The 24,005-nt window shown below is 56.4% G+C and overlaps 2 protein-coding genes across 3 annotated transcripts in view; one reads left to right on the top strand and one right to left on the bottom strand.

Annotated features, from left to right (window-relative positions):
- The window catches only part of ENG (endoglin), a 30,828-nt gene extending 26,260 nt beyond the window's left edge, over nucleotides 1-4,568 (top strand). Inside the window, exons 11-15 of the mRNA XM_042912461.1 lie at nucleotides 472-588; nucleotides 871-1,122; nucleotides 2,450-2,504; nucleotides 3,566-3,667; nucleotides 3,797-4,568. Coding sequence (XP_042768395.1) covers nucleotides 472-588; nucleotides 871-1,122; nucleotides 2,450-2,504; nucleotides 3,566-3,667; nucleotides 3,797-3,921 — 651 coding nt within the window. The 3' untranslated portion in view covers nucleotides 3,922-4,568. The remainder of the gene's footprint in view (nucleotides 1-471; nucleotides 589-870; nucleotides 1,123-2,449; nucleotides 2,505-3,565; nucleotides 3,668-3,796) is intronic.
- Nucleotides 4,569-4,881: 313 nt separating this feature from the next.
- Nucleotides 4,882-14,106, bottom strand: FPGS (folylpolyglutamate synthase). 2 transcript variants are annotated; one of them, XM_042912462.1, is made up of 15 exons: nucleotides 13,587-14,106; nucleotides 12,133-12,261; nucleotides 11,986-12,039; nucleotides 11,837-11,901; nucleotides 10,127-10,241; nucleotides 9,911-9,991; nucleotides 9,757-9,818; nucleotides 9,569-9,671; nucleotides 9,216-9,293; nucleotides 8,807-8,954; nucleotides 8,592-8,681; nucleotides 7,711-7,861; nucleotides 7,384-7,459; nucleotides 6,479-6,545; nucleotides 4,882-5,744 (listed from the first exon to the last, which is right to left on the bottom strand). In XM_042912462.1, exons 1-15 carry the CDS (start codon nucleotides 13,722-13,724, stop codon nucleotides 5,359-5,361), a joined length of 1,743 nt encoding a protein of 580 aa, XP_042768396.1. In that variant the 5' UTR covers nucleotides 13,725-14,106; the 3' UTR covers nucleotides 4,882-5,358. The 2 variants fall into 2 exon arrangements, with proteins under 2 accessions (XP_042768396.1, XP_042768397.1); XM_042912463.1 differs by lacking the exon at nucleotides 12,133-12,261 and having other exon boundaries at nucleotides 11,986-12,076; nucleotides 13,587-13,631.
- Between the last annotated feature and the right edge of the window lie 9,899 nt (nucleotides 14,107-24,005).

Below are 24,005 nucleotides of genomic sequence, written 5' to 3'. Positions count from 1 at the left end.
TTCCTGGCCTGGGAGGGAGCAGGCTTCAGAAAACTCAGGCCCCGATCCTGGCAAGCCATGTTATCTTGAGCGTACCTCAGTCTCCCCCGGTACTGTTTAGGGTGACATTCTCAGTCTCTCCGGTCAGAGGATTCTAGTACATACTGGCTGTGTGGCCTTGTGCAAATCCACTAAGCTTTCTGGGCCCAGAAGTTATGTCTGTAACCAGGGGCGTAAGAACGGATCCCCCCCACGGGGGTGCCTGTGACCAGTCACCGAGCAGACACATGGAAAACCATTCACACAGGCCTGGCACAGGGCAAGTTCTTGATAAATATTAGCTTTGGTTTTTGTTTTTTTAAAGGGGACAATCAGGGTCAGGCAGCAACTTGGGCCCATGGCTCCTACTCCCACCCCCACCCGCACCCCTTCCTTACCTTCCTAAGCCGGGTGCCTCCCAGACTGACCATCCCCCGCTCCTGTCTCCCACAGAAAAAGGTGCACTGCATCACCACGGAGGGCCTCTCCTTCCAGCTGGGCCTGTATCTCAGCCCGCACTTCCTCCAGGCCTCCAACACCATCGAGCTGGGGCAACAAGGCTTTGTGCAGGTACTGGCCTTGACCTCTCCGCCTGCCCACTCCCGGGATCCTTCCTTTCCACCATTAGTACAGAGAAGGTGTGCGAGGAGGCAGCCAGCACGGTGCTTGGGGGGGGGGGGTGGGGGGGGGTGGGGAGACACCGGGTGGAAGGTCTTCTCCTCCTCGTTTGCTCCAGGCAGAACCAGGACTGTCCTTATCGCTGGGGTGGAGCTCCAGAGTGAATCTAGCTTATTCCACGAGGGCAAGGGTGAGTAACTGACCATGCCTCATCACTCTCACCTCCCCCTGCAGGTGAGCATGTCCCCGTCGATCCCTGAGCTCATGCTCCAGCTGGACAGCTGCCAGCTGGATTTGGGGCCTGACGCGGACACCGTGGAGCTCATCCAGAGCCAGGTAGCCAAGGGCAGCTGTGTAAGCCTGCTGTCCCCAGGCCCCGGTGGTGACATGCGCTTCAGCTTCCTCCTCCGTGGCTACATGGTGCCCACACCCACGACTGGCACCCTCAGCTGCACCATAACCCTGCGCCCGAGGACTTGGTCCCTGGTGAGTGGAGCCCGAGCCAAGCTCAGCTTCAAGGGTGGCTTCGGGCCCGGGATTTCCAGGAAGGGATGTGACAGCCCATGTTATGGGAGCAGCTGGCAAGGGGCAGAACCAGACTGGCGTGTGGCTTCTGGCTACCAAGGGTACGCTTTGTGCCACCCTGCTGCCGTCTGATGGCTTTGCTGTATCTCGGACATTAGTAGGATTTGCTGCCGCCCCCATCCATCCTTCATTCCTTTCTTCTATCCATCTCTCCTTTTTTCCATCTATCCATCAATCCTTCCATCTACTCCTCCTTCTACCATCCACCCATCTGTTCTTCCATCCATCCTTCTGTCTGGCCCTCCTTCCATCATCCATCATTCCATCCATCCATCCATCCACTTGTCCTTCCACCAAGTCATCCACCCACCATCTGTCCTCCCATCTTTCCTTTCTTCCTTCCACCTATCCATCCTTCCTTTCTTCGGCCATTTTTCTTCCCTTTTGTTCCCTTCATCTTTCCACCATCCATCCTTCCAACAACCACTCATTCTTCCATCCATGCATCCTTCCAGCACCCGTCTATGTTCATCCATCCTGCCTTCCACCATCCCACCCAGTCATCCATTCATCAATTGACACTTCTCATCATCCCACCCAATCATTCATCCGTAGTCCTTCCACCATCCCAGCCAGACAGCAGCCTCCTACCATCCCACCCAGTCATCCATCAATCTACCCACCCAGACTTACCCCTCTCCCCATGTGGTACAGTCACCGATGCCACTACATTAAACAAATCTCAGCAGAGAGGGGTTAAGATAAAGGACACAAAATTCTGATTTTCTCTTTCACCATCCAGTAGGGATCCCTGTTCTCAGGCACACAGCTCTGGATACACACACCCCCAGGCCCTGGCACACAGAAGGATCTCCAGGATTAGAAACCTCCCTGGTTATATGAAGCCAGGAAAGCCTCTGAGCCACTCCTGAGTGGGCCTCTCCACCCTAGATTCAGTGGGCATGGGCCTCTGGGCTGACCTGGCTCATTTCTCCCAGGTGTTGACAAGTGTCACAGATGCAGGCCAGAGTGACCCCACAATCCTCATGGGAGTCAGGAACCTCCCAGGGAACATCCCAGTAGCAGCAAAGGGCCATCCGCCCTCCCTCAGTACAGATCTCCCAGGACTTACCCAAAGGCTCCCAGCTAGAAAGTGGTGGGATGGGATCCACAGCCAAGGCCCCAGGGTGCGTTGTGACAGGCCAGGATCACAGAGCCAGGGAACAAGCCCTGAAGCTGCCTCCTGCAGACTGCGCCATTCATTCACCACTCTCTCTTCCTCCTCCAGGAAGTCCACAGGACTATTTCTATGCGTCTGAACATCGTCAGCCCTGGACTGCCTGGTGAGTCCCTCTAGGGTTCCGGGGGCTGAGGCCAGAGTAGGGCCTGCTGGATGGCCCAGAGGGGTGTGGCACAGACATGCAGAGAGGACCCCAGAAAGAGCAGCCCTGGGAGGAGGGCAGAAGGGTCCCCAGAAGCCTAGAGTAGGATCCATGCCGCATCTTCTAGATAGAAAGTCTTTGCTCTTGACTACCCTGTGGACCAGATCCCAGGCATTTAGATCTTCCAAATGTCCATGGTTGCTAGCTGACCTTGCTGGGTATGTGTGTGTGGTGGGGGGTCCTAGAACCAAATGAGGCAGAAGGCACATTGGGATGGGGCTGGCCCCCCCCATGTGGAGGATGCTCCTTCAGCCCAGCACGCTCCAGGCTCCTTGTTAATTCCCTTTGGGCCCAGGCCCCCACCAGGCAGAGGAGGTCACTGACACTGGGGACAGAGGTCGGGGGGGGGGGGGGCACCTGCTTCCTTGCCACCCCACCTGGGCCAGGATGGAGCCCCCAGCCCCAGCCCATACCAAGAGAGCAGGCCTAATTACCCCACTGCATAGATGGGAGCTTAAAGGTCCAAGAGGAGGCCCATAGTCACACAGGAGGCCAGAGTGTCGATGGAACGAGGCTTGGGAAAACCCAAGAACAGAGTGCCCTGGCCCATCACGACCGTAGTATGGGGCTCAGAGAGGCGAAGGGATTGACCCAAGGTCCCACAGTAAGGTGGGGCAGGCTCTGCACTCCCAGGCCTCACTCACTCTTGGCTCAGATTATACCATCTGTTCTCCCTAAAAACGCATCTCCATCAGCCCTGGAAGGCAGAGGCATGGACCAAAGGCCTGGCTGGGCCCTCTGGGTGAACGGTCAGAACAACCACGGCTTAGTGCCAGGCATGAGTATGATGAATCCATTTGCTAGATGAGGAGACGGAGGTTCAGAGAAGTCAGAGTCCGTGGCAGAGCTGGGGCTGACCTCCCCACCTCCCCAGATCTGTGCTCCTGGCCGGCACAACAGGGTAGGGGGCCAGGGAGGAGGCCACAGTGCTGATTGCGGCCACCCTTCCCTTGCGCGCATAGACAAAGGCCTCGTCCTGCCCGCCGTGCTGGGCATCACCTTTGGCGCCTTCCTTATCGGGGCCCTGCTCACCGCTGCACTCTGGTACATCTACTCGCACACGCGTGAGTATCCCAGGCCCCCGCCATGAGTGCTCAGGACCCCTCTACCACCATCACCTGGGGGAGCCCGGGGAAGCCTCTGGGGGAGCGGGGAGCCCCGGCCGGGGCCCTGACCTCCGCCCCTGCCCCCAGGTCCCCCCGGCAAGCGGGAGCCCGTGGTGGCGGTGGCCGCCCCGGCCTCCTCAGAAAGCAGTAGCACCAACCACAGCATCGGGAGCACCCAGAGCACCCCCTGCTCCACCAGCAGCATGGCGTAGTGCCCCGCCTGGCGACCTGGGGGCCCCCGAGCCAGCCCTCGCCCAGCAAGAGAGACTGAGCAGCCACCAGCTGGGAACCACTGGCCATGAACTTATCCCGGGACCCCAACCGCTGCACTCGACCAAGGATGGACCATGCCCTCTGCACCCACCCCTCCTGCCTCCCTCTCAGGGGCCTGCTGCCAGAGGGGGCACCAGCTTGGAACACCTTGGGGTCCCCCCACCCCACCGAACCTTCAAACCCAGTGGGCCTGGAGTACGGCCGCCCAGGACCACGGAGAGAGAGACCACTGCCCTATAAGTCCACACTGTTGTAGAAACCAAGTCCCTGTAATTTTTAACCCGGATCCAGCACTTGGCGACCTGGGCTGGGTGGGAGGGGAGAAACAGACTCACCCAGGCCAGCTCAGAGCCACCCGGACCTGCTCCCAGCGGCCTCCACACCTGGGCTGGCACTACTCTGGCAAGGAAACGAGAAGCCTAGGGGTGCCCAGCCTGGGAACGGGGGAGCCTAGCTCCTCCCTGCAACTGTCACACGGAGACCCCCCCCCCCAAGGCAGGCAGGCATTAGATGGGGAGTGGCCCAACTGTCTGGCCTGGACCCACCCCCTGTATACTCACCACCAATAAATTAGACCATGAAATGAGTGCTGGGCTGGGCGAAGGGGTGGGAAACCTACAACGGGTGGGGAGGGGACAGCTCTGGGTTCCAATCCTGCACCTGCCACTTGACTGGCTGTGGGGCTAATGGGCGCATCCCATGGCTTTCAGCCAGCCACGGCTCCCTCATCCGTAACAAGGGCCCTGTGGGGAGGTCTGCGGCCGATGGACATCAGTCCAGTGTTCTCATTTCAGACAGCCCAGCGTGGGCTCCTACACAATCCAGTTCCGGTACCCCCTGTAGGCCCCTATTTATGTGCTGAGGGAACTAGAAATCAAGAGGCAAACGTTTGCCATTTCTTTTTTTAAAAAAGTTAAAGGCTTTAATTGTCTCCAGCCATCCTCTGTCCCTAGGGGGCCCCAGGCGGGAGCCGTCTCTTTCCCAGAAGGCCACTAGGAGGAGGAAATCTATCAACCAGCACCCAGCAGCACCCTAGGCCTGGCCTAAGAAGCTAAGCCTGAGCCAGGAAGCAGGCAGGGTGGGAGGGGAGGTGGGCTGCGTGGTCAGGCCTAACCACGACGGCGGGACAACCAGGAAGCCCTCTGGCTCTCTCAGCCGGGAGGAAGAAGAGGCCAGAGGCACCCTAGGCTCAGAGACAGAGGATGGCCCATCTCAGCCTCCCACCTCCAGCCCTCTATCTTGCTGCCTAAAGCCTGGGTCCCTGGGCCAGTCTAGACCATCAGAAAAGCAAAAAACAAAAGGCACCTAACGTAGCAGTCCGTGGAGAGCCGCAGGGCAGGTGTGGGAGGCCCCCACTTCCACCCCCACTGCCTGGGCTACTGGGACAGGGCTGGCTCCAGCAGCTTCAGGACGCCGCCCACCAGGTGCAGGCTGCCGGTGACCAGCACGTGGATGGCGGCAGCCTCACGGAGCACGCCGGCCCCGCTGCCTGCCACAGGGTGGGCGAAGAGGCCCTGCGGGGGACTGGGTGGCTGAAAGACAGGGTCCCGGCCTTGACTGATCCACAGCAAGGCGTGGGAGATGCAGCTGAAGACGAGGGAGCTGGCGCTACGCGGCTCGGGCGGGTGGGGAGCCAGCAGCGAGGATGTGGGCTCACCAGGCTCCGGGCCGGCCTGCTCCTCGGCCAGGCGGCTCCAGTGCTGTTGGTGTGCAAGGCAGCGGAGCAACACCTGGTCCAGGGTCACCATGAAGTTCTGCTGGTCTGGATGGGCGACAAGGGACACCTGCTGTGCGCGCCTGCTTAACGCCAGGCCCGGTACACGCATCCCGGGTCCTCGCGCCGGGCAATGCTATGAGGAAACTAAGGTGCAGAAGGGTCCCGTGACTTGCCCACTGTCCCAGAGCCGGGAGGAAGCAGGGCCAGGCGGTTTAGCTTCAAAGCTGGGGCTTCTGCCCCCCGAGCACATCTCCCCACCCTTGTCTCGTTGCCTTTATCTGCAAAGCAGCGTCCATCACGTGGGCCGGCATAAGTAGGAATCACATCCCTGAACTCTCCCCGGCAGTCGGACGCTGGGGACCTGTATTTTTTTATGCTGTTCTTATTTTTTTTGAACGTGACCCACAGTACTCACCTAGGTGGATACTGTCTGTCTGAAACAGAAGCCTCATAAAACAGTACCTCCTCTTTGTACAGGAGGCACATGCATTTTCTACTTCGTTAAAACAAAGTGTCGCTTTGACACCCACTAAATTGATTTTCAAACCACCAGTGAGTTGCAACCTGCATTTTGAAAACGGTTCTCCCCAGTAATTCTTTTGTCGGGTACTGTGGCCACAATATCCAAAATGTATCCAAATCTAGCTCCTACCCCAGACCTCTAATTCAGAAGCCCCCACTGTCACCAACAGAGGAGTCCACCTAAGGGCCTTAAGCAGTGCAATGACCGCCCCCCCCCCCCCCCGCCCACTCTCAGGGACCATCCTGTCACCTCTTACCTGCATTGCCAACAGTTGAAACCTCTGTCAGGTTAGGGCAGAAAACAGCATAGTCAAACTGACAGGGCTAGAAGGCCGAGAGGAAAAACTTGGGTGTTAGAGCCCTGAGGGCCCTGCCCCCAGGCCCCCACACGTCCCCATCCCTGGAGATGCCCTCACCCCGGCTGAACTGGCGTCATGCTGGATAAACCCAGCCATAGCACTTCCGCGGCCCATCTATCTCAATATACCCTGCAGGCCGGTGGCCTGGGCAGCAAGACCCCACTGTACAGACAGGGAAACAGGCAGGGCGGGGGATACTTGCTTAAGATCACCCAGCTACTGAGCACGTCTCAAGTCCAGGATGGGGAAAGGCTTTGTCTGCACAACAGGTGAACAGTTTCAGCCTCCTGGTCTGTGAAACAGGAAGTGATCCCTAGGAACCACTTCAGCCCTGACAGCCGAGGGCAGCCTCAGTTTCCCTGAGCAGAGCAGGGCCCCTACCTGCTCTATAACCTGGAAACTCCTTAAACCAAACTCAATAAGCACGTCACCTTGGTAGCACCCCCGTTTTCTGGAAAGGCAAACTGAATGAAGCCCAGTGAAATGCCACTTTTGTCCAGAGTCACATGCTAATGTCTGAAGAGCCATGACCAGTGAGTCCACAGCTTACGCCTCAGGCTACTCCCTAGTCCCTCCTCTAACTCTGGGCACCAGCCTGACCCGGGAGGACGACGACAGTGACCTGGGACTAGACTTGGCTACGAACGTGTGGGTGCTTTTACGTTTGATCCTCAGTTCGGTTCGAGGGAGCCTCGCTTTATAGTTGAAGAAACAGAGGCTCAGGGATGAAGGCACCCCTGGGGACGCGACAGCCAAAAGGTGGGCTAGTCGGCCTGCCGCCCACCCCCCGGCTGGCCCCTCACCTGCAGCAGCTTCAGCAGTGCTGCAGGATCCCGGTCTCCGGTGGAGTTGAAAAGCAGGACAAGCACCTCAGAGCCGCTGGGAGAGGGGAGAGGAGGCAGGTTGGAGATGCATACATCCCAGGCTTCTTCGCGGGCCCCACCCCATCCTTCCTCCAGAAACTACCCCACTTCCCCCGCGGATCCAGTCCCAGCAGGGTCCCCAGTCCTGCCCCTCTGCCCCCTCTACTGGCCCTGTCTTGACCCTGACCCTGTCCCCTGAGGCCCCGCCCCCCACCGGCCCGGTCCCGCCCACCCTTCCCCGAGGCCCCGCCCCCGCCCGAAACTCACCGGCTTGGCCTCGGGCGGCGGTGCAGCGCCTGGCGGAACCAGCGCACGCAGGCCTGCATGCTGCTGGCGGTGTGCGCGCCATCCAGGTACCAGGTGAGGGGCCCGCGCCGCAGCACCTGCGTCCGGCCCAGCCACTCCGTGTCCCGAAGCCCTGGAGGGGGCAAGGCAGCCGTCTCCCACCCTAGTCCTGGCACACACCAACCCACTCGCAGGGCCGCTGCTCAGAGGGGGGACAGCTGATGAGCCAAGAAGCTTCTTAGCAGCGTTAGGTGCCAGGCACCTCTTGGGCTGCCTCATCTAACGGAATCTTCCAGGCAGACCTGACAGGGGACTACCAAATATAGTCCCCTATTACATGGAGGCAGAGAGCCCTAACCCATTGAACAAGCGTGCAGGGACGTGAGGTGCCTAGCTGCAGGACTGTCATGGCCCTGATATGGGGCCTGGCACACAGTGGGCACACTGCAATCACCTGCTAACAGGGTTTGGCGGCTGTGAGCGCCTACTATGTGCTGCAAGTCTTGGGGGGGGCGGGGAGCAAGAAGCCAGACAAGGTCACCATTCAAGAACCTCATGGTCTTACAAGAATGAAGACGAGAAGGACACTAATAGCAGGTGCCTCTGGCAGGGCACTACATCCCAAACCCACCAGGCCCTGGCCTCAGCCCCCCACTCATGCCACCTCACAGCGGGTCCCATCATCACCTCATTTGGCAGGTGGGAAAACTGAGGCTCGGAGTCCACGAACTCAAAGTCAGGGAAGCTTACTGACTTCAGAGTCCTTTGTCCTGGGCACCACCTCCGATTGCCCCCATCTCTCAAAACAGCAAACTCGAACAGACATCTGAAGGGGCCCGGCTGGGCGGGCAGGTCCAACTCACCATGCCGCATGTGGGTCGTGGGCTGGAACACGGGCGCCAGGGGCATCTGCCGCAAGAGACTGGGCCTGGACACCTTCAGCTCCCCGATGCCTGAGGAGCGAGGGATGGGGGAGGGCCTGCTGCGTGGCACTGCGTGTGCATAGGACCTTCAGAGGCAGCCTCCACCTGTCCCCTACCCACGAGCCCGCCCGTCCAGCCACTGCCTGCCCACTTACCCCGGTAGTCCTTTTGCTGTAGCCAGCAGCGAGCCAGCTGCAAGGCCAAGGCGGCATTGGACCTCTGGTGCTCTCCCTCCAGGCCCAGAGTCAGCGGCGGCCCCCCTTCCTCCAGGGCTTCCAGTGGTGGGCACAGGTAGAGAGGACACTGCCAAGGAGATGGGCGACCGCTGGTCAGGGGGTGCTGCTGCAGCTGCCTCGGCCAGGAGCTCCCCTCCTTGACGCTGTCGGCCCTTCTATCTTTCCCCATCAACCAGAACCCACCAAGCCCTGTTCCTTGGAGAACCAAGATGTGCTCCGGCTGGACGAGCAGCTGCCCCTCACTGCACAGATGGGCAAACTGAGGCCCAAAAGGATAACGTGCCTCCCCAGTCAGCTGCCAGCCCTGCCCCAGTGCCTCCGGACTCACCGAGATCTGCTGGGCCCGGTCCCTCAGCACTGCCAGGGGACCGTCAGGCTGGAGCACGGTGAAGGCGGGGACGCCACGCTGCGGAGGAGAGGGAGTGGGTGAGACGAGCTGCTGAGGGGCCTCTATCCCCGGGCAGCTCACTCAGCCTCTGTCCGTAGGGCCAATGGGAACCCCTCGAGGGAACACTAAGGCCAGAGGCAGGGCTCTTGCTACAGTCACAAAGCCCCATTGACGCCCAAGACCTTATCCCGAGTCAGGACACAGATTACCCTGCCCCAGCCCCGCTTTCCTGAGCCTGGAGGGCCAGGCCCAGATCGTCCATGTACCTCCCCTCCCCAGGGCTGCCTGGTCACCTTGAAGATGCCCCCTTTCTGCCACGCGATCTCCTCCACTGTGTCCCCCAGAATGCTGGTGTGGTCGATGCCAAGAGAGGAGATGCCACACACCGCAGGCTTCCTGCAGAAGAGAGGGGGGCTGTGACCGTGTCGCCCCGGCCCTGGGCTCACGGCCACCGTCCTTCTCCCCAAGCAGCTGCCCTCACCTGATGATGTTGGTGCAGTCGTAAGCGCCACCAATGCCCACCTCCACCACTGCCAGGTCCACCTACAAAGGACCAGACGGCATGTCAGGGACCCGGGGCACCCGGCCTGCTGGGATTCCCCTCAGACACAGGACTCCGGGGGGTGGGCACGTACCTTCTCTTGGAGGAAGACGTGGAAGGCCATGAGCGTGAGGAAGCGGAAGTAGGCGGGCATGGAGGCATAACTGCTGCTGTCCTGTGGACGAGAACACGTCGGCCTGGGGCCCTGCCACCTCTGCTCCGGGGAGATGGGGTCCCGGGACACACGGCACCCTCCGGGGCTCCCCAGCACCCCTGCCCTGCCCACCCACCAGCCCTCCTGCATGGGCACCTTGGTCTCCTCCAGCCGGTGGTAGAGGGGCCAGAAGTGCTTGGTGAAGAGCTCAGGGCTTATGGGCTGCCCGTTGATGCGGATCCGCTCCCGCACCTGCACCAGGTGGGGAGAGCTGCCGGGACACCTGTAGTCGTCAGGACTCCCTTCCCGAGCCCCTCAGACCCGTCCGTCTTCAGAGACCCAACTCTGACCATGTCACTGCCCTGCTGATAGCCCTTCTAGGACTTCCCTCTGCCCTGCAGAGTCCCAGGCTCCTCACCCAGCCTCCCAGGCCCTGGTGCGGCTGATGCCACTGGCCTGTGTGTCACCTCTCCCACATCCCAACAGTTCCCTGTGCCCCAGCCCCTCTGGCCTATTTTGAGTTCCTCCAGCCCAGCCCACCCACCCTCCCCACCACCCGGCTCACTCCACAGGCCTTGACTGAGATGGTGCCTCCTCCAGAAAAGGAGAAAGGACCCCCCCACCCGGCTGATCAGGGATGTGCTCCAGGCTCCAACAGCTCCCTGTGCTCTACCCACCACACACCCATCAGTCACTCTGCTGACATCTGCCCCCGCAATGTCGTCTTCCAGCCCTCAAGGGCAAGGCCCATCTGGGTGGTCAGGCTGCATCCCCAGGCCAGCCCACGCGGCTACGGGGGCCAAAGTCAAAGGCCGGGGTTTGTAGCCCAAAGATTGTTTTAGAAGAGAGACTGTCAGCTCATATTTGAATCCTGCAAGCCTCTCTCACATTCTGAGTCCTTCTCTGTGTTTCTTTATTCTGAACAAAGAACTGTGAAAAGAAGCCGCTTACAGAAAGTCACTTGATGGAACCGGTAACATAAAAGGAAGGAAAAATCTTAAGTGCCCCCAACCCAAGGAGCAAATTCTGAGCGACTGAGCATCACATTAATCCCCACTGCTTTACAGGTGACCAGCTAAGGAGGGGCAGGTGCAGCCCAGGGAGGAGGGACCCATATCTAGGCCACACCCCATCCTCAGGTGTGAGTTTGGGTGCCTGAGTGCAACCATGAGGAGGTGCTACGTCAAAGGCAAATAGCAGCTGTGGCAGGCCGGGCAGAAGGGAATCCTTGCCTCGGACTTCACAAACCACCTCATCGTTTATACCCTTCCAAGCTAGGTTTTCTGCTCCTTACTGCAAAGACGTCTGAATTGATAAAGACTTCTCTGTGATTTAAAAGCTGTACACGGAGGGGCACCTGGGTGGCTCAGTCGGTTAAGCGTCCGACTTCAGCTCAGGTCATGATCTCATGGTTCATGAGCTCGGGCCCCGCGTGGGGCTCTGTGCTGACAGCTCAGAGCCTGGAGCCGGCTTCAGATTCTGTGCCTCCCTGGCTCTCTCTGCCCCTCCCCACGTCATGGTCTGTCTCTCAAAAATAAATACTGAAAAAAAAATTTTAATAAATAAAAGCTGTAGATGAAATTTAAGTTAATAAAAAGATGCCTGATGAAGCTACATATTTAGCTTACATATTCAAGTCCCTGCCCCTCCCCCAAATTTGTTTCACAACGAAAATTAAAGACTGCCACAAACTTGGACAATATGTTAAACTGAGGTCACTAATGCTAATGGGATGCTTACCGAACAAATCCACACTGGGCAGAGAGACAGGAAGCTGAGCTCCTGCTAGCTGGTTCCATAGCCGCCCCCCCCCACCCCCCCACCGCCGAGAGCTAAGGGATCCCAAATTTTGCCACACCTCAGTACCTAAAGAATCCTGTCTTCAGGCCATAGCTTCGGAGAATACGTTCAGTAAAGGCACAAGTGGAACCCTAGAAAGAAAAGGTCTTGTTTGGGCAGGCTGGACCCCACCACCCCATCAAGTAGATAGCCGACCCCCGAGTCCCATCCCTCACCTTCCCCTTGGTCCCAGTGACGTGAATGATGTTCAGCTGGTCCAAGTCTTCCACCTGAGACATACAGACAACCATCTCAGCCACAAGACTCCTAGAAAGGGGATGGGGATGGGGTAGGGGGCAGTCACAGGCCCTGCACATCCTTACCTGCAGCCCACTCCGTGCCAAGTACAGCTTCATGGCTTCCAGCTGTGCCTGAGGGTCACCCCGCTGGCGCTTTACCTGCTCCAGATAGCCAGCATTGGTCTGCAGGGTGTTCAGTGCGCGCACAGCATCCTGGCAACCACAGTCCCCAGGCAGCAGGTTAAGACTAACCAGGGGTCCACGGAAACAGAGGAACCCCAGGGCATCAATGGCCAAGCCAGGACACTAAGCCTACCAATCAATGCCAGCCCTGTTGCCCCAGCCTAGAGGTTAGGCACGTGTGAGGGAGAAGTGGCATCTCTCCAGCTCTGGCAGCGATGGGAGCCTGAAGCTGATCGGCCCCACCCAGGAATGTCAGGCAAGGCAGGTTCCTTGGAACGGGAGAAGCCTTGCTTCCCGTTCCCAATTCGGGCTTCCGGATCCTCACTCCTTGCACGGGCGCCTTTGCGCTCATTCCCTCCAATGAGGTCCACTGCTATACTGGTCCCTAAACTGGAGGCGGGCGGGGGCGGGTGAGGGGAGTCAGGAGCAGAACCACAGAAGGCTGGGGTCTTAGAACTGGAGGAATTAGAACCAGGAATCCCTGGAGGCTTCCATGCCCAATCCTGAGGATTGGAGGTCCACATTCTGACTCAAAGAAGAGCTGCTTGAAGCAACCAGGTGGGGAAGAGAAGGAGCCTTAAGGAAGACAGGGTATGCGGGGGAGTCACCAGTCAGAAAGGTGGGTAGGTACAGCCTCAGGAGAGTCTACACTGGGGGGTTAGAGTGGAGATGCTATTTATTTGCCCTTAGGGCTTCAATAACTGGTTGCAGGCTCCACGCCCATTAAACTACCATCTGCCTGGCAGGCATCAGGTGTGATCTGTGGAAATCAACCCCTGCAACAGAGCCAGGTGGAAACTTTCCGCTTTCCAGATTCTTGCCTCCACCAATGCCACTGATTCCTGCCTGCCAGAGCTCCAGTTCTAGGCACTTGGATCTTCATGCCCTGATTCCTGGAGACTCCAACCCCAGATCTAAACTCCTGGATCGCTTGGGACGCCTGACTGGCTCAGTCTAGAGAGCATGTGACTCTTCACCTCGGGGTCATGAGTTCGAGCCTCCCGTTAGGTGTAGAGTTTATTTCAATAAACAATTCAAAATAAATAAATAAACTCCTAGATCTCTCAAGTCTGAACTCCTAGAACTCTTTCTCCTCCCACCGCCCACCTGCTAGTTGGGACTCCGGAGACAATGGACCTCTTTCCCCTATCAGTGGGAGCCCTTTCCCATTCTCTAAGGCGGGGACACTTCAGCCTCAGAATTCCCAGAACCCGCGGACCAGGCCCAACTTCCTGGTCCATGTCCCCGCCCCGAGTCCCTCACAGCCAGGCTCCCGGTCAGTGACTCAGGCCCGACCCACGTGTCGTCGTACGACCCCCCCCCCCTCCCCCGCCAGCCCGCCCGATACCTGATACCTGATACTCCATGCCGGGCTCCTGCGGCGCGGGCCACGCGCTCAACCCTCGCCGAGCCGCTACCCCGGTAGTTGCAACGCGCGCAGAAACCGCCGCCAGGAAAAGAGCGGGTCGCAGGTGGCGGCGTGCCTGCGACATAGTCCCGGTGCCCGCAGCCGCACTTTAGGCCGGGCCGGAGACGCCCCGCCCCGCCTCGCCTCGCCTCGCCCCCGCCGTTCGCCAATCAGCGCTGCCCAGGGAGCCCTCCAGGACCAATAAGAATCCGCAGGATGCCATATTTGTGAGGGGCAGGCGTCGGGGCTGGCCGGAGGGTTTCGCCCCTGTTTGTGAGGGGCACGTTTCCCAGGCTCCCTCTGCAAGCACTGAGAATCTCCAGGACCCGGCCACACCCCCAAATAGTCCCAGTCTGCAATCCTCAGACTGGTGCTCTGCCAGAACCAGCTAGGAGTCCGGATGGAATACGGAGCTAGCTTACACTTGTGTGGAGGTCATTGAATTCAAGCCCCAAAATGTCGCAGTTTAAAGCAGAGACCGCAGGCTGCAGGTATTTGGCCCCTGCACTCCTGAATCTGACAGCCCGATTGCGAGGCAATAGACCAAACCCCAAGCTCCTACGCTATTGGGGCCCCTACCGTCCCTGGGCAGCCTGGGAAGGCGTCGTGGAAGAAGCGGCATCCTGGCAGAGGCCTGGGGATGAGGCCGAGTCCGCGAGGTAGCGGAGCTGGTCGGGGGAGAGGTTTCCAGGCGTAGGGAGGGAACGCCGTGTTGAAAAGCAAAGGACTGAAGAGGGAAGGGGAGCGGCTGGAGGAGGGCAGGGGTGGGGTGGGAACTAGCCCGAGGGAACTGCATTTCCACTGGGTCGGGCCTGGTTGCTCCGGAATGCCAGATCCAGTAGGATCTTGTAGCCTAAGGAATTTGGATTGAAATTGGACAATAAAATGGTTTTAAAGAAAGATGACAAGATCAGGTTTGCACTTTGGAAGATTTGTGTGGAGAGTGGGTTGGAGAGCCACCCGGGGAGGGGACAGTAATCTGTCCTAGCTGTGGGTGAGGCGGATTTGTCCTGGACTTTTCAGAACTTTTTCCTGTCTATGACCTTCTTGGCCCCAACTGCTACCGTGGAAAAAGTAGCATGGAGATTCTCTTTTTATAGCTGAAAGGTCCCAGAAAGGTGTGTGGGTTTTGTTTTGTCTTGTTTTGGTTTTTTGGAGGTGGGGGATGGGGCCCTCTAGGGAAGTTCCCACAGACCAAAGACAATTTTAAACAACTGAAGGGATTTCAGCACCTCCCTCCCTCTTTCCTGCAGGCATTGGGGCTAAATATTTATCAGAGATTGTTTGATTTTGAAATAAACAAATAACATGTTGGGAAGATTCTGCCATTGGCTGGACTTCTGCTTTTCACATCACTGCTGGGCGCCCCCTCCCTGGCTGGCCTCATGGGAAAGAAAGAGGTGCTTTCCTTTCTTGGTCTTCTTCTCCTCTTCCTCTTCCTCCTCCTCCTTCTTCCTTTTCTTCTTCTTCATCAATGAAATGTTCTCTACGCGTATACATGTATATAATTTAACAACTGCATACAAACAATCATAAAGGAGCTTTAAATGTTTCTCCTTTGGGGCCCCTGGCTGGCGCAACTCTTGATCTTGGGGTTGCAGGTTTGAATCCCATGTTGGGTGTAGAGATTACTTTAAAAAAATCTTGGGGCGCCCAGATGGCTCAACCTGTTGAGCCTCCGACTTTGGCTCAGGTCAGGATCTCACAATTCGTGGGTTTGAGCCCTACATCAGGCTGTGTGCTGGCAGCATGGAGCCTGCTTGGGATTCTCTCTCTCCTTCTCCCTCTGCCCCTCACCTGCTCACGTTCTCTCCTCTCAAAATAAATAAACTTAAAAAAAAAAAAAAAAAACTTTTCCTGTTTTTATTTGATTTTTAAGTCCTAGGATTTTTTGGATGGATGCTACATCATCATATCACTCAAATAGTCAGAAGTACAAAAACTGTACGATGAAAAAAGTTTCCCTCTCACGCCAGGTCTCCACATCCTAATTACCCTCTCCAAATGCAACCAATTAGGTTTCCTGTGATCTCTCCAGAGATCGGTTATACATTTGCAAACAAATACAAATACAGATTTCCATTTTATACTTGCGGAGAGCAGACTGTATACACAACTCTGCGTGGTACGTTTTCCACATACCTTCACATCCTGGGCCTTATTTTGGATGGTGTCAGTACAGAAGAGTTGCCCCACTGGCTAATTTGTTTTTCTTGAAGCTGCCGCAGCCCTTCTTGGTGTGCAAGTACTACTGTGGATTTGGCCCCGTCTCCTACTGATGGACGTTTAGGTTTCTAATATTTTGCCATCACAAGCAATGTTGCAATGGGTAACATTTTGCCCTAATCATTTCTTCCATGTGTGAGCACATCTGACGGATGAATTCCAAGAAGCGCAATGCAATTGCTGGGTCAAAGGTGATTGGCAACTGACACCACACACATTGCCACATTGTCTTCCAAAGGGGCGGGATTCATTTCTACCCCCGGGGGCCCCCACAGGGCGTGAGCCAGCCATTTCCTCACCAACACAGACCTTAGCCAAGTTTGATCCGCGCCAACTGCATAGGTTGCATTTATTTCATTTGGAGGATGCTGAGCACTTTTTCTTATAATTAAAAACCATTTGTATGTAGGGGCTGCTAACCTCCTTTGTATCATTGCTTTTCATTTTGAAAGTCACAGATGTGCACAGAAGGAAACAGAAATGTGTCAAGGAGAAAATCAAAGGCATCTTCATCATACACCTGGAGAACAAATGTTGGCCTTTTGGTGCCAGCATGAAAACGTTCTTGCTCTCCAGAAAGAACCATAGAAACAAAGCCATTGTCTGGCCAGAAGAGGGGAAAAAAAAAAAAAAAAAAAAAAAGGCATAAGGAAATTGGCAAGTGGGTGGGTGTCCACCCACTGGAGGCAGATTTGCAGGTGTGTGGGGTGGGGAGCAAGGGCAGAGGGATTCTGCTTTAACCCCTACCCTCCCAAAGGGAAAGGATGTCATTCATTCATTCATTCATTCACTCATTCATCTCTGTGCTAAACCCTGGGCTTGGTGCTGGAGACACTGGGTTCAGGGGACAAATGACAGTCCTGTTTGCAGAGCGCCCTGTCCAAGGTGAGAAGACAGTAAAGAAGGAAACTCACAAAGGAAGATACGTATTTGCAAACCCTGATAACCCTGATCAGAGCCAAGCTCACTGCTGTAAGGGGCAGGAGACTGAGGCCCAGAGAGGGACAGAGATAGCTTGGGGTCACACAGTAGGTCACCAAAGGCCCCATGCTGGGCCCCAGGATGGACCTTCTAAACTCAGATCTGCCTGAGTCGCTGCCCCCTCTCTTGGCCCATCATGCCCTCAAGATTAATGAAGCCCATAAAATCACTGTAGCCCGGCCTCTGCCCACCTCCCGCCTCTTCCATCATTGCAGAGTACCATCCCTGCAGCTGGCAAGGATTTTAGGAATTGGCCTTGGTGTTTTCCACCTCCAAGCTTTTGCTCACATTTACCTTTGCCTGAAATACCTTTCCCCTACACCTTTCTCCTTTGCCTTTTTTTTTCCTTCAAGTTTTTATTTATTTTGAGAGACAGAGCACAAGCAGGGGAAAGGCAGAGAGAGAGGAAGAATCCCAAGCAAGATCTGCGCCGTGAGTGCAGAGCCCAATGCGGGGCTCAAACTCACCACTGTGAGATGACCTGAGCCAAGACTAAGAGTCAGATGCTCAACTGACTGAGCCACCCAGGTGCCCCTCTCCTTTGCTTTCTTTGAGTGGGTTGCTTTTAGCTAACACTTATGAAACACCCCTGCACTTGACACTGCAATCTCTTTTCATGCTCTTGAAAATTGTGTAAATTAGAGATCGGTCCCATTTTACAGGTGGAGAAATGGAGGCTCACCTGTCTGGTGACCCTGGCTTCCTGTTGTCAATGCACTGTGTGGCCCTGGGCAGTTTGCTCCCCCTCTCTGATCCTGTCTGACTCTTGTCTCCTCCTTAGTAGGGTGAGAGCTGAAGTGAGCTGTGTCCCAGCCTGTAATTTCTGGGGAAATCTATGGGTGGGTGTTTCACTGAGGACAAGAGTCTCCAAAGGCCACCATACTCCCGAGAGCCTAGACTAGAGGGATCCAGCTGTCCCTTCCGAGGGACCAAGGGAGATTCAAGCTCATTGGCAGGTTTGTGCAGAAGCCTGATAGCCACTCTGGGGTCTGACCCTCAGATAAACATAAGAACTCTTCCACCTCTGAATATCTATTTACATCCTGTGACCTACAAGAAAACACTTTCCTGCAATTTTGGGGGGGTGGGGGAGAAAACTTGCCTTAGACAGAATTCCATATCCTCAGGGGTGTGGCCATGCCAAATCCCCAGCCTGACTCTGGCTACTAAGGTGTTTGCGACTTCGGTTTATTGGGAGGGCACCTGGGCCTGAAAAATAGGCCTCCCTTCGATCCCACAATTCCACTTCTAAAAATGACCTTGTGGAAACAACTGGAACTGCGTCCAGAGCCCCACGGGCCATGTTGATCGCCCTCCATCCTGGGTGGCGGGTTACGAGGCGATGAGGCCCTTCTTCCCGAAACCCTGTGCTCTCTGGGTCTCCCTGACACCTCCCTCCCGGGTTCGGCGTCTTCCTTCTTGCTGGCTGCACCCTCCCCCTTCGGCATCTTCATGTTGGAGGACCCAGGGCTCAGGCTTCTCTCTCCAGGGTCCCAGGTCTGGGATGATGTCTGACTGTCAAATGTCCCTCTTCATTGAGCTGCAGACACGAGCGGCCTCCTGACGTCTCCCCCAGGCTGGACCACGGGTGTCTTAAGCCGGTCACATCCCTAACACTTGTTCCCTTGTTTCCTCCCTGAAAGCAGCTGGAGCTTCCCAGCCTGGGACACAGCTTCACCATCCAGCCAGCGGCTCTCACCGTGGGTTTCCCTCTCCCTCTCCCTCACCCCCAAACCCCAGCCATCCACACACCTATCCTCTCTACTCTACGGCCTCCCCAGCGGCCACTGCCTCCCCTCCAGGCCACCACCGCTGGTCTGCCCCATAGTCTCGATGCTGCTCGCTTGACCCCTACAAGCATTCTCTGTCATTTTTTTTTTTTTTTTTTTTTTTGAGAGAGAGAGGTGGGGGGTGCCCCAAGCAGGCTCTGCACTGTCGGCACGGAGCCCGACACAGGGCTCGAATTCACAAACCATGAGATCACGACCTGAGCTGAAATCGAGAGTCAGATGCTTCACCGACTGAGCCGCCCAGGAGCCCTGCATCCTGTCATTTTTAAAGAAAATCAGGGGCACTTGGGTGGCTCAGTCGGTTGAGCATCCGACTTCGGCTCAGGTCATGATCTTGTGGTCTGTGAGTTTGAGCCCCGCATCAGGCTCTGTGCTGACAGCTCGGAACCTGGAGCCTTTCTTCCGATTCTGTGTCTCCCTCTCTCTCTGCCCCTCCCCCTGCTCATGCTCTGTCTCTCTCTCTCTCTCTCTGTCAAAAATAAACAAACATTAAAAAAAAAACGAAGAAGAAAGAAAATCAGATCTCGTCTCTCTTCTGCTTAAATCCATCCAGTGGCTTCCCATTGCATTTAGGATGAAATCCAAGCTTTTGAACTACCCATCTCTTACCATCACCTGCAGCCCCCAGCCCTGCTGGCCTTCTCTGTGGTCCTCAGATACACCAGGCTCACACCCACCTCTGCAAAGGTCCACGTCCAGTGAGCCCTTAGCGTTAAAGGTGTTCCTGTGACCCTCACAACAGCTTTTCGAGCACTGTGATGATTCTCATTATACAGATGGGAAACTGAGGCACAGACTGGTTACTCAGCCAGCCGAAGGTCACACAGAAAATGTAGGACAAAGCCTCAGGGCCTTTGCACTGGTGGTTCCCTCTGCCTAGAACGTTCTTCCTCCAAAAGTTCCCACAAGCCATTCTCCATCATCCCAGGTTTCTGCTCAAATGTCACCTTCTTGCCGCATTCTGCTCGCCATCTGCCCTTTTGTCCAGCAGTTGGGGACACTGAGGCCCAGTAAGGGGCCAGCACTGACCTGGGACCGGGCATGGCTTTACGGATGTTCTTGAGATATTCCTGGGGTCCCCACTCCTGGCCAAGAGGGGCCCTCCGAGAGCACCAGGTGTGTGCTGCGAGGCCATCTGGTGTGCCAGGCCACAGAGAGACTGGTTTCAGTCTGGCCTCCTCCCCAGGGGCCTGGGTGCTCTTTGAGCTGGCTGAGGCCTCCCCTGCTCAGACCTGACGGCAGCTGTTTTACCGATTTTCAGAGTGGGAAAAAGTGTGTGGAATTTTTTTTTTTTTCAACTGGTTATCTCTGCAACCACGATTGTCTTCAGCACCTGCTCCCTGGGGTGTGAGATTTATGACTCTCCTCCTTGGCGGGTGTTGTGCCGAGCCCATTTGACAGGTGAGGAACTGAGGACCAGAAGTGCAGAATCACCTGCGAAGCTCACCAGCTGGCAAGCAGCGCAACAAGGATTCAGCCCAGTCCCAGGGCCATTTGATTCCAGCTGCTGCTGATTTACTTTTTCAATTTTATTTATTTTTGAAATTTAAAGTAATCTCTACACCCCATGTGGGGCTCAAACTCACCATCCCGAGATCAAGAGTTGCTGAGCCAACCAGGCACCCTCGGCTGCTACTGCTTAGACTCTCTGATCAAGCTTGGGAATCCTGGTTTTTTGTTTTTTTGTTTTTTTTTTTAATTTTAAGTAAACTCTGCATGGGGCTCAAACTCATGACTCTGAGATCAAGAGTCGCATGCTCTCCTGACCGAGCCAGCCAGGAGCTCCTGTGACTTGATTTCCTTAAATAATAGTTAACATGAATTCTTTCTAGACATCAGCACTGTGCAGAGATCTTTATGCATGGACCCATTTCTCAGGGGAGGCAACAAAGGGCTAATAGGGAAAGTAGCTTAGTCATTCACAGGGGTCTGTAATGCCAGGCCCCAGATCCAGCGCTAGGCCACCCTTGGACCCTGCCCCCCACCTGCCCTGTGTTCTGTGAGGTGACCTGGTCATTTGATTAATGGGGCTCTAGCCTTGAGCTCTTACTTTAGAAGGAGGCCCTACTGCCTCGAGATGCCGTGTGAAATGTCAATACCCCACAGCCCAGCCCCCGGGGAGCTGCCCTCAGTTCTCTCTCCCCACCCACACCATGTGACCCTGGGCAAGTCATGTCTCCTCCCTAGGGTCCTTGGCCTCTAAGGGAAGGGGGCCTAGATGACCTCTCAGGAGCTACTGCTCTCAAACCCTGGCATCTGGGGCCGCCCCTCCTCTGCTGCTGGGCAGGAGGTTCCATCGGTCGGGAGGGTCTGGGTAAGAGTGGCCTGGCCTGGTGTGCAGCCCCACGGGACGCTGACTGATGGCAGCCCTGGCCGTTCTGGCCTGGAATTCAGACTCCCATCCTGAGAGGCTGGGACATCCTGACTTGCTGTGTGCCCATTCAGCAGAGGAGGAAACTGAGGTTTGATGAGGCCAGGCAACTTGTCTAGTGCCTGTCAGGACATGAAATTTGATCTCCCTTGGACTTCTGAAGCCCTAGCCAGGGTTCTCCGGGGCAGGGCTGGAAGGTGGGGGCTGTCCTGGGCCAGTCTCCTCCCTTCTCAGAACCCCATTTTCTCATCTGTAAAATGGGTGTCACACCTCAGAGGGCTGGGATAAGGGAGAATGAGGGGGTGCTGGGCCGGGAGCACAGAGCAAGTGCTCCACATGGGAACAGAGGTTAGAAATCTTTAACGGGCTAAGTCCTTAACTGCTCGGAACCACACCTTCCAGATCTAGAAAATGGAGACAACATGGGCACAGAGCCCAGCAGATGGTAAGCACTAGATGAGCGTTACCATTATTACTATCATTGCAGTGGACAACCCTTCCTTACAGAGCAGTCCTGAGGCGAATCAGGTGAAATCCTGTCATGGATCACATCCACGGTGCCCGGAGCACAGGAAGACCCTTGAGGGGCCTCTGCACCACCCATGGCTGCCGTCAGTTATGCTCTGGAGACCCTCCCCTCTTCCTCAAGTCTCCCTACGACCACAGTGGGCGGGGGCTTCTGTGGAGCCCCCAGCTGGGTTAAAAGGTGGAAATGAGGTCCACAGGGGGGCCCCTGATCACCCCAAGCCTGTAGAACAAGGTTTATGGATAACTAGGTTTTCCCCTGGGGCTGTCACTGATGATGGCCTTGGGCCCAGAGAGATATTTACACACTTTACACAAAAGAAAGAAATGGAAGCTTAGAGAGGCAGGCCACTTGCCCGAGGTAAGCAAGCTCTCCTACCTGAAAGGAGGCAGTGTTAGCTGAGAAGAGACTCCTCGATGGGCCCGGCTGCTCCATTGGTTGCTTGCAAGCACGCCTTCTCAGCCACCGGTTAGGAGGCAGCCAGGGACCTGGTACTTTTCATCCCTGGGCTTCCCGCACCCCATCGGGGCTGGGCACAAAGTGACTCATGGCTGGGGGCACTTCTGCCAAGCCTGCCCCGCCCGGGGTTCAGCTGGGCCACAGAAAGGAAGGGGAGTCGGGGGACGGGGGGTTCCCTCTCCCCACCCCATGGCCTGTGCCTCCCCGTGTGCAGGGAGGAAGGTCTTACCTGATAGGTGCCTGCTCTCATCCTGGGATCTGCCCCGGGAGGGAGCTCTCTGATGAATCTCCCTAGTTAAAGAACAACCTAGCAAAGGTTAAAGGTGAGGGGGGGGGGGGGGAGGGGGGTGTTGCTGAGGGAAGCAGGCACTTGGGAAACTTCCAGACCCTGGGCTGGGCTTCCTGCAGAGCAGAGCTGGCCTTATCTGGCCTCTTATCATCACAGCCCACCTCCCCTTACAGTTCAGGCCCTGCCAGGCTGGGATCCCCGCAGAGCAGGGGTAGGAAGCCCAGGCACCCTTGACCTGAGGAGTCAGAGCCTGCTGAGGGGGAGAGGCTGTGTTTCACCAAATCATCTGCTCAGAAAGGAGCCAGGACATGGACTGAGTTCCTGGCCTGCAGGGTGACACAGAGGGCCTGCCCAAAGTTGCTGGTGAAGGCCTTTCTCACGGATGCCACACGGCCTCTTCAACCACCTGTTTGTGCGGGCTGACTCCCGGTGGTAGTTGAGACTTGCAGATGCCAGGCACTTCTCTAGGTGCCTCAGGGTAATGCCCCATAACGCCCTGCCCTCAGGGAGCTTCTATGCCAGGCCACGCATCTCCCTCCACAGACAGGAGGACGTGTCCAGAGCACCAGGCTTTGAGGCTGGTTAGTCCAGGCCTCCTCTCTGGGGTGTTCTGTGTTTGGGGAGCTCAGAGCCAGCAGCTGCAGGGCCTGATTTTTTTAAAGATATGGTTTGACTGCATGAGTAAAATTATTAATTAAGGAAATAGGAGAAAACAGAGAAACACGAGGAACAAAACCATCCAGAAAAACCCTGGGTAACGGTTTCGTGTGATTATTTTTCTTATACAATGATTTCAGGCAACAGATATTTTATAGCCTGCTCTTTCCAGCTGTTGTTTCTGGAACATCTTTCTGTCCCGGCACGCATACGTCCAGTCCACATCCTTTTCCACAACTGCATAGCATTCCATCCAGGCCTGCGCATGCTGCCCGAATGCCAACCAGCAGTGTGGGCATCACCGGTCAGCCTGCTTAGAGGCGCCCACCCCGGCCTGGGAGTCACAGATCTGGACGTGTGTTGGAGGTGGAGAAGAGCTGCTCTAATTTTCGGAAGCCCAGGGAGGTTTTTCCCAGCTTTTCCCCCCACGGGGCCGCCCTGAACATCATGGACACACTGGGAGGAGGTAGCAGAGGACGGGTGAGGGGTGTAGCCTTTCAGGTTACAGACCTTGTGTGGCCGCTGTCCACTTGGCCACATGGCCCTCTGTCTACAGGACAAGAATCAACGTGTGTCGTCTCTACTGGGTCACTCCAGTGTCAGGGCTCTTTGACTATCCAAGACTAGTTGGACCCCTGATCCTTCTTAGTTGTTCTTTTTGCTTTGTTTTATTCTGTTTTGCTTTAGGAGAGCTCCAGCAGAGGGACAGAACCTTAAGCAGGCTCCACGCTCAGCGCGATGACCGTGAGACCTGAGCCGAAATCAAGAGTCAGACGCCCAACCGACTAGGCCACCCAGGTGCCCCCCTAATCCTTCTTCAGTCAGTAGATCTCGTTCTCCTGTAATCCTGCTGCTCCCGGCAGGCCTTTGTCTGAACCACCCACCACTGACCCCCACATGGCTATGCCTGGTCAGCTCTCACTCCCATCCATCGTTTGGACTCACCAGTGGTACCTGTCCAAGTGACCACTCCCTCCTCCCCAGAACACCCTCTCCCTTCGGGGCACCTCGGCGGCTCAGTTGGTTAAGCGCCTGACTTCGGCTCAGGTCATGATCTCACGGCTCGT

This window comes from Panthera leo, chromosome D4, assembly GCF_018350215.1.
Source record: "Panthera leo isolate Ple1 chromosome D4, P.leo_Ple1_pat1.1, whole genome shotgun sequence".
In the NCBI taxonomy this organism is placed as follows: Eukaryota; Metazoa; Chordata; class Mammalia; order Carnivora; family Felidae; genus Panthera; species Panthera leo.
Note: the sequence above shows the minus strand (reverse complement) of the source record. Positions and strands in the feature narration are given on the sequence as shown.

Coding starts and splice junctions, on each gene's coding strand:
- FPGS (XM_042912462.1), bottom strand. CDS start 13,724: ATGTCGCAGGCACGCCGCCACCTGCGACCCGCTCTTTTCCTGGCGGCG. Junction 12,262..13,586: donor AGCCCGGCATGGAGTATCAG/GTATCAGGTATC, acceptor TGTGGTTGCCAG/GATGCTGTGCGCGCACTGAA. Junction 10,242..11,836: donor CTGAAGACAGGATTCTTTAG/GTACTGAGGTGT, acceptor GTGTCCCGGCAG/CTCTCCCCACCTGGTGCAGG.